The 9,177-nt window shown below is 44.3% G+C and overlaps 1 protein-coding gene across 1 annotated transcript; it reads left to right on the top strand.

Moving 5' to 3' along the window:
- Positions 1-5,684: 5,684 nt before the first annotated feature.
- Positions 5,685-8,323, top strand: Rtp1 (receptor transporter protein 1). The gene is made up of 2 exons (XM_090331680.1): positions 5,685-5,956; positions 7,804-8,323. Exons 1-2 carry the CDS (start codon positions 5,685-5,687, stop codon positions 8,321-8,323), a joined length of 792 nt encoding a protein of 263 aa, XP_090187806.1.
- Positions 8,324-9,177: the final 854 nt, after the last annotated feature.

Genomic DNA, 9,177 nt, shown 5'->3' on the forward strand with positions numbered 1-9,177 from the left:
ATTTGGTGCATGTTTGCTCAGAGTCAGCAACCAAGATACAGTATGTTTCTCCTGCTGTGTCCCCATAGTTCCAAGACTTACAAGGTAGAAAACAGAACAACCATCTCAAGATAAGCCTAAAAGTACACTAGTGATACGCATTTTTTTTCTTCTCAGTTTCACACTTTTTAATGATTAGCTTAGAGGTCTTGGTTCCACTGGGAATATTTCCAGTATGGAAGAAAAGCATAGTTCCTTTGAACTGAATGCTGAGATTGCTATCCAGACTCCTTGTACCTTAAGTCGGCAGATCATGGAGAAGCTTTTGGTTCTGGGTCAGCATGGGCGGGACATACTGAAAAGAAGGACGATTATGGTACAGTCAGGCATACTTAGATTCTGATATACTTTCTGTCTGGCTACTGAATGTCAGTCGAAACCTCTTGTCATTGGTTCAGCACTAAAACACATCCCTTGTTTATTCTAATGACACTTAGGGATGGGGAACTATTGCTGGTCAAGTGCATCATTTTAAGAATGATACTGATTATTTTTTATGAAATTTGACAAAATATAGTAGAATAATTCGGTTTACAAAGTATTCCCCAGTAAATCAAATGACAAATTAGAGGTATTGTTACCAGTGGGTGGTCTGTAGTTCCCAGATTCTTGGCGTCTCCACCAAAGACACACATACACAAATAAAGAGGCAAAACAAAGAGTTTAATGGAGAACGTACGCTGTCAAGGGTCACTGTGGTCCAAGCCGGGTGGCTCCAAAGTGAACATGTGGTTCAAAATTTCAGTTTTCCAGGTTTTGGGGAGTATGGGAGGAGTTCATGGTAATGACAGTGGGCTGCTTTTAAGGAAATGAGGGGTCATGATGGCACATTCTTGGAAAAGATTTGAGTCTGTAGGTGGTTGCCAGTTCATCATCTTAAGTATTTATATGTATGAATATATATATATATATTTGCAAGGCATAAGTATTAAGTAGAAGTTTGTTGCTTAAAAGGTCTGGCTAAGGATGCAGTTTTATTGTTTAGGTGCCCAAGGTTGATTAGAACTGGTCAGGAATTCTCTGGGAGAAGACCTAACTGCAAACTGACCACTAATAACTCCCAAGGAGGGATGGCTGTAGGAGTTACTAGGGAGGAGGTAGAACCTAGAGTATCTCCCAGGCAGGACTGTCACAAGGTCAGTTTTAACATTCTTTAGCTATGGCTGATCCACCTCTACGTTTTTCTTTCTTTTAATTGTTTTTATTTTCCAGCAGGGAATTTCCTTTTAAGCCACTTCATGTATTTAAAATAGGATCACGTACTTGAAGAAATTGTCCAGGATAAGGTCAGTTAGTGCAAAGATGTCTAGACTGGCCATTTCTAAATATAAATTCCATAGCATGGAAGTCATTTGGTAGAGAGCAAGTTGCCATTACACAGGGCTTCAAAAATGTTTTTGTTTTTGTTTCTTGGTAGATATTTTTGTATTAGAGAAAAGAGTACTGCCTAGAAGAATTGATTATATTGGTCTCTACATAGCAAGCTCAGGTCCTAAATTAAACTTAGTTTGTGCCAATGGGAATTGCATCAGTTGGTTAAATGTACATGATCACACACACACACACACACACACACACACACACACACACACACACAATTCTAACGTGTCTTACTTTTTTTCTTTTTGATTTTAATCATAGTGTTTATTGTAGCAACAACTGCCAAACACCTGTAGAGGATTAGCTCTGGGTGTTGGGTGATGGTTTTGTTCTAAGCTCCTCTCAGGTTCAGGTGTTTTCTGAAGGCTTTCAGGCTGTGTTCTTACCTTGGCCAGTGTGACTGCCATCTAAGCCATCTGTCATCATACCTCCGAGGCTTGAACTCAGGGTTTGGGCTCTGTCCCTGAGCTTTTTACTCTGAAGGCCAGCCCTCTACCACTTGAGCAACAGCTCCAAGTCTTGCTGGCTATTTTTTTTTTTCTGGTTAATTGGAGATGAGAGTCTCATGGACTTTTCTGCCCAGCCTAGCTTTGAAAAGTGATTTTCAGATCTCAGCCTCCTCCTGAGTAGCTGGGATTACAAGTGTGAGTTTCTGGCACCCAGCAGGATTCCTACAGTTTCCAATTCTTGGAGTCAGCAGTGATCTCATCCAGTAACAAGAAGGGGGATTTGCATATTTAATTAGCAAATGTTATGTTCTAGATTTCATGCTGGATAGCACAATAGCTCAATCTGGGACTTTGGAGGCAACCCTATGGGTTCAAATCCCTTATTAGCTGATGTGTTTTGGGCAAGCCATATAACTTCTCTTTTTTTTTCTTTTTTTGGCCAGTCCTCGGGATTGCACTCAGGGCCTCAGCATGGCCTTGGGCTTTCTCAAGGCTAGAGCTCTATCACTTGAGCCATAGCACCACTCTGGCTTTTTCTATGTATGTGGTAAACGAGGAATCAAACCAGGGTCCTTGAGCATGCTAGGCAGACACTCTACCACTAGGCGAAACTCCCAACCCCAAATTAATTGTATTTATTTTTTGTTTATGTGGTACCAAGGAATTAAACCCAGGGCCTTATGCATGCTAGGCAAGCACTGTACCACTAAGCTACATTTCCAGCCCTCATTTTATATATCTGTAAAATGGAACTATAGCTGCTACTTTTTACCTAGAAAGACTATAATTGATATAAAATAAATTAATATGTATAAAGCATTTAGGACAACATCTTGTACTTAGTGTTACTTAAGGATTGCTATTGCCACACAAAATATAATATATAAAACGTACAGGATTGACCTCTAAAGGGTGTAAAGAATTTTTAAAAAATCAGGGAGATGATTGCAGAGTGCAGGTATGTAATCATTGTATCTAATTATGCATCAGATCGTTGCTTTCTTATTTGTCCATTGTTAAGAGAAATCAACTGAGGTTAAAACTATATAAATTAAGGCATTATTCATGTAGAGGCAAAGGAGCTTTGGGAAAAAGATTGTTTCTGATACTCGATAGAAAATTGGAATTTTAGTCATTTCTTTTTGAATCCTCAATCTTTAGGACCTATAGTCTGTCTGAAATGCGCACTATTTGAAGATTTGAGAATTCTGATCATTTGAGATCATACTAGCCGCAGCAAGCTTTTGAAAAATGAGATCAAGAGCTCTGCTTTCTAACTTCAGGAAGCATAGGGAGGAAGATTCATGAGCTTTATCAACAAGTTTTATTGCAGATAAATGACAAAATACAATCATGAGAAATTAAAATGAAAGTTAAGTGAGGTGCTAGTGGCTCAAGCCTGTCACTCTAGTTACTTAGGAGACTGGGATCTGAGGATTGTGATTTCAAGGCAGCCTGGGCAGGAAAGCCCATGAGACTATTACTTCTAAGTAATATATATATGTATATTAATATACATGTATATATACACATGTAAATATATACATATCTGGAGATTGAGCTGTGTCTCAAGAGGTAGAGTTCTAGTTTTAAGCAAAAAAGCTCAGGGACAGCCTTGAGTTCAAGCCCCAGGATTATCACAAAAAAAGAAAGAAAGAAAGAAAGAGAAAATGAAATGAAAATTTAATCCCCCCAAAGGCAGGATTGACTAACAAAATTGTGCCCACCTATATAACAGAATATAGGCGGCCTACAGAATACTACTACAGAGCAATAGTAATGACCTATAAAAAATCATGATATATTGTTATTTAAAAATAAGTTACCATGTGGAGATTTGGTGTGGAGGTACAGGCTTTTAGTCACAGATAAATGGAAGACAGAGATGAATCATGATTCAAAATCAGACTGAGCAGAGATAGTGACAGCCTACCACAAAAACACAAACTGGGGATGGTGATACACATTTAAAATCTCAGCTACCCAAGGGAAAGTGTAGAAAGATTTCAATCTAAGGCTAGTCCAGGAAAAAGTGTGAGGCCTTACTAAAAACAAACAACAAAAATCCTAAGCTAGTACTGGTGATTCACCCTTGCAATCCTACTAGCTACATAGGAGTCTGAGATCTGAGGATAATGGTTCTAAGTCAGCCAGCCAGATAAATCCGAGAGACAATTATCTCCAATTAAACACCAAAAGGCTGGAAGTGGAGCTGTGGCTCAAGTGATAGAGTGACACCCTTGATCAGAAAAACCTACAGGACAGTGCCCAGGCCTTGAGTTCAAGCCCCAGTATAGCACTACCACCACTACCACCACCACCACCACCACCACCACATTAAAAGATAAAGGGAAAAGGGATTAGAGAGGGGCATAGCTCAGGTGGTAGAGCAGTAAGCACAAAAGTGGGTTCAATCCCCAACACTGCCAGGAAGAAAAATCCATAATGTGGTATATAGAATGTATGAATATGCACATATAGAGACATGACATACAAAAAGTAATAGGCAAGCTGACTATAATCATAGTACTTACAATAATCATATTGAATAGAGGTATTACTTTTGATTTCTTTAAAATATTTTTATGATTTTTTTCCTGTAATAACATCATATGAGCTTAAAACTCATGGGGTTTATCCACTTGGTGGGCTGTCACCTCATGACCAGCTCTGTTTTTTGGTTTTTTTTTTGGTTGTTATTGTTAGTTTTAGGATAGGGTCTAACTTTTCTCCAGCTTCATACAAAAGCCTTGGTTTACTCTCTTTGGGCTTCCTGTATTACCTGAGATCACACTGACATATCCAGTTTCCTTCTACAGAGATGGAGTCTCTTGGACTTTTCTTTCTGGGCTGGCCTGGTACCATGATCCCCCAACCTCAGCCTCCAGGTCGCTTAGGCACCTCTCTGTATGGGCTGAGAGGAGGTGACCATTTCTGTCCCCAGCTGGCCTCAAACCACATGTGAAACCCAGCTTTTATAACTCATTAAAGCATTGCAGATATTTTTAATAAAGATAGTTGTACCTGAGATAGCACTCTTCTACCTTCCTGTAATCAGCTTGCAAATTGTGTTGTCTATTCCTGCCTGGCTGATGCAATGATTTCTCTTTGTGCACAGCTAGCCACTAATGGAGCTGGCTTTTACAACATGAATCTCATTGAGTTATAGGTAGACTCAGTTATAGGATCATGGCATGGAGCCTGACGAACATGCCTGAAATGAGTAAATAAATGACTTGGTATGCAGTCAACAGCTCAATTTGGATAGGAGTGCTATCATTCATAAGCTAAATGAGTCCCAGGCTCCTGGTCAGGACATGGTCATAGTTATCATGCTTTGAGAGACACCCAGTTATGTTTTCTTAAAATGGTGATGTCAGTCTCAAGTCAGGTGTGAGTATAGAGGGAAAGAATTATTACTGCTCTATCTACTACGGACTCTACATCTTCCTTCTTTCATTTCTCCTTGGCTCCCTAAGGCATTATGGTTACCATAGCAGCCAGATGCTGATGATGCCTCTAGGGGGCAGCAAGGTGAAACTGAGCCTTCTCTCCATTCCTCACTACTCCATGTCCTTTGCAGGCCAAGGTGAGATGGTGTGAAGCTCAACCGATTGTCAACCCCTCATCCTCTCCTGGACCATCTAGCTCCATAAACCCTGCCTTCTCAGCTTCAGTTCAGGGACCCAAAACATCTCTTTGGAGACTCCTTTCTCACCCAGCTCTGTCTCCTGGCACCCTGCCTGGTTGCCTTGGAAACAGGTTCCAGTGCGGACAAAGGAGGGAGCTGGGTCCTGCTTCTCCCTGGGCCTGTCGATGAGGATTTTTCGACCGTGGAGACTGCGCTGCCCTGCCCTACACCTGCCCTCATTCCCTGTGTTCTCACTAAAGTGGAGCTTGCCCTCCCTCACCACTGACGAGGACATGTGTAAAAGTGTGACCACAGGTGAGTGGAAGAAGGTCTTCTATGAGAAGATGGAGGAGGCAAAGCCAGCTGACAGCTGGGACCTCATCATAGACCCTAACCTCAAACACAATGTGCTGGCCCCTGGCTGGAAGCAATACCTGGAACTGCATGCCTCAGGCCGGTGAGTAGCCCTGGAACTAAGGGGCCCTGCCATGAACCAGGTCCTACCCCTTCTAAAGAGAGATGAGAACACATAGATCCAAGTGCTTAGCTTCGATCTCGGAGTTGGGCTGATGTAGACTGGCAAGCAGCATCCTTGACAGAGAACTGGGACACTTGAATTGAATTCCAATTCTACCACCAGTCACCCGTGTCACTTTCTTCTTACCATCTCCCCATGAAGAAACTAAAGAGGTGGAATAGGATAATTAGTCCTCTTTTCAGAGTTTAATAATCTCTTAAAAAGTATTTGTAAACCAAGCAAAAGAAGGCTTGTTGAGTTCAGTAGAGGCCTGTGTGTTAGTCTTGAGACAGTTCAGTTTAAATCTAGTTAATTCAGCTTGATGTGACTTAAAATACTGAACACAAGAAATATACTAAAAACAAGTTCGATTGTTTGCTCCATAACCCTTGATTGATTCAGTTTCCTTTTTGAACCTTGCTTTCTCCATTTACAAAATAGAATGATTAGCCTAGATTTTTGTGATCCACCATTATCATCTAGAACTTATAAGAATTGTAAACTACTGGACTGGAATCAGAGCCTGCCTTTTAAGGAGGACCTAACATGATCTATAATATTGGAGGCAATCTTCTAGAAGTCTTATACAAAGGTCTGCCGAGATGTGAAGATTTATCCTTGGGATGTGACGTGGGGAGCTTAGAGACATAGTTTTGGGGGTCAGAATAAAGGCCATCCTGCTTGCTTTGGTTCTGTCTACTCGGTTCTAGTCAATAAAAGTCAAGACACATTACTGGATATCTGTTATGTCTAGTACTGGCCCTGTGTCTCAATAGCTCAGTGTACATGGATGGTTCTCTAATTCTTTCTCTCACATAAAGAATTAGAGATTGAAGGGGGGAAAACAAGATGATTGGGAGGTGTTGGGGGGTGGGAAATGGGGACAAAAACATGAGAAGAGGTATCAGTGTGTGAAAAGTAATGCACCTACTATCTGGTGAATGTAACTGTAACCCCTCTATCCATACCCTGACAATTAAAATAAAATAGGGATTGACTTTCTAAATCCAAGTTTTGTAGTCTGGTGTAAGAGGGTCAACAGTTCCTAAAGGACATGTCATTAAACAACAACAAAAAAAAAATGAGGAGGAACATCTGAACCTTCTAAATCAGATAATGGGAGAGGTTAACCACTTGTGGGAGGATGTGAGAGTTTCCTGAGGGCCTGAGGCCCCCTCAGCTGATGGCCCTGAGTGAGAAGGGACCGTGGCTCTCCAAAACCTGGCTGGTCACCTGTGATGATCCAGCTGCCATCGGGTAGCTGTTGGGGAGAGAGCGGTCACTTGGCCCCAGGCCTTGTGATGCATAAACTCTAGCCTAAGCTTGGAAGCCCGATGAGTGACAATGGGACTCCCCCTCCCCCCAGTTGCATCTATCCTGTTCACAGTGTTGGCAGATAGGAAGGTGGCGATGGATTATGCGTTTCCTAGCGGATGCAGGCCAGCCCAGCTCTCAGACCCCCAGGTGGTCTGGGCAAGAAAGACTTAAGGAGTAAGTGGAAGGCATCTGTAGATGAGAGGAAGGTGGGCAGGGTACCAGGCCTGAGGAAACTAATGTGGAGCAAGCTGAGGTCTCTAAGAAGCACCCCAGGAGGCAGAGCGCAGCTGCATGCCCGGTGGCATCCCTGGAGTCTGCTCTAGCCCCGGGAGTGCACACAGAGGGGCAGGTGAGATGGGCCCCCGGGGAAAGCTAATAAGCCCAACACACCACCCCCATCTCCAGGCACTGTTCTGCCACCGGCCCATCATTCTCCTCCTGGGGTTATTTTCCATCCTCCCTCCCTGCAGGTTCCACTGCTCCTGGTGCTGGCACACCTGGTCGTCCCCCCACGTGGTCATCCTCTTCCACATGCACCTGGACCGGGCCCAGCGCGCGGGCTCCGTGCGCATGCGTGTCTTCAAGCAGCTGTGCTACGAGTGCGGCACGGCGCGGCTGGACGAGTCGAGCATGCTGGAAGAGAACATCGAAAGCCTGGTGGACAACCTCATCACCAGCCTGCGCGAGCAGTGCTACGGGGAGCGCGGGGGCCACTACCGCATCCACGTGGCCAGCCGCCAGGACAACCGGCGGCACCGCGGCGAGTTCTGCGAGGCCTGCCAGGAGGGCATCGTGCACTGGAAGCCCAGCGAGAAGCTGCTGGAGGAGGAGGCCACCACCTACACCTTCTCCCGGGCGCCCAGCCCCACCAAGCCGCAGGAGGAGGGGGGCTCCAGCTGCAACTTCTGCTCTATCCCCTGGTGCTTGTTTTGGGCCACTGTCCTACTGCTGATCATCTACCTGCAGTTCTCCTTCCGCAGCTCCTTCTAAGATTCCTTCCTTTGGTGGTGGGCCTGAAGCCTGGAGGAGGGAGGGGGTCGGCTGGCGGGAGGGGGTGAGAAGGGATCGTGGTTGAGAACGGGGTCCACTTCTAGGGCTGATGCTGTCAGGGACTCTGGGGATTCTGGACAACTGAACCAGTTTTTCTGTGCATAAGAAGAGTAAGGCTGCGGGGTGGATGGCTCTCTCTATAACTCTAGCTATGCAAGGGACTGAGAGACCTGAGGACTGAGGTTGGAAGTCAGCCTGGGCAGGAAAGCCCCTGAGACTACAATTAGCCACCAAAAGGCTGAAAGTAGGGCTTTGGCTTGAGGGGTAGATTGTCAGCTTTAAGCAGAAAAGCTAAGGCCTTGAGTCTGAGCTCCAGTGTAAGGGAGATGGGGAGGGCGTGGGCTAGATCTTTGGGATCAAGGAAAAGTTGCAGACTTCAAAGTTCTGCATAGGTGCCTCAGGGACTTCTGGATTTGAAAGGTAGACTGTTGAGTGGGTTTCTGAGTCCTGGTCCAGCAACCCATCCCCAAACTCTATCTCCAATTCTTCTTGCTTTAATTAGAAGAGCTTCCCTTTAGAGTTCTATGTAACATGTTTGTAAGAAAAAGATTCAATGGATTTAAAAAACGGTTTTTGAAAATTACGGGATCAGGACTGGACTAGGCAACCCCCCAAACCTCCCTGGAACAATGAGCTTGATTGACCCTGCTCTGTTGTTTTCCCATCCCTCCTCCTTAGGCTCTTCACATTTCCTAGCTGCCTCTGCCTACTGTGTGAGCCTCATGCACAAGGCAGAGGTTTCCTTTGAAAGGAGAGGGATGGGAGTGCCAGCTTGTCCTTTGCTGATCACAGAG

Source organism: Megascapheus bottae, chromosome 1 (assembly GCF_031878675.1).
Source record: "Megascapheus bottae isolate mThoBot1 chromosome 1, mThoBot2.hap1, whole genome shotgun sequence".
Lineage (NCBI taxonomy): Eukaryota > Metazoa > Chordata > Mammalia > Rodentia > Geomyidae > Megascapheus > Megascapheus bottae.

Excerpts from the sequence above, each read along its gene's own strand:
- Rtp1 (XM_090331680.1), top strand. The coding sequence starts at position 5,685 with ATGAGGATTTTTCGACCGTGGAGACTGCGCTGCCCTGCCCTACACCTG. Across the intron at positions 5,957-7,803 it reads GAACTGCATGCCTCAGGCCG|GTTCCACTGCTCCTGGTGCT; the intron begins GTGAGTAGCCCT and ends CCCTCCCTGCAG.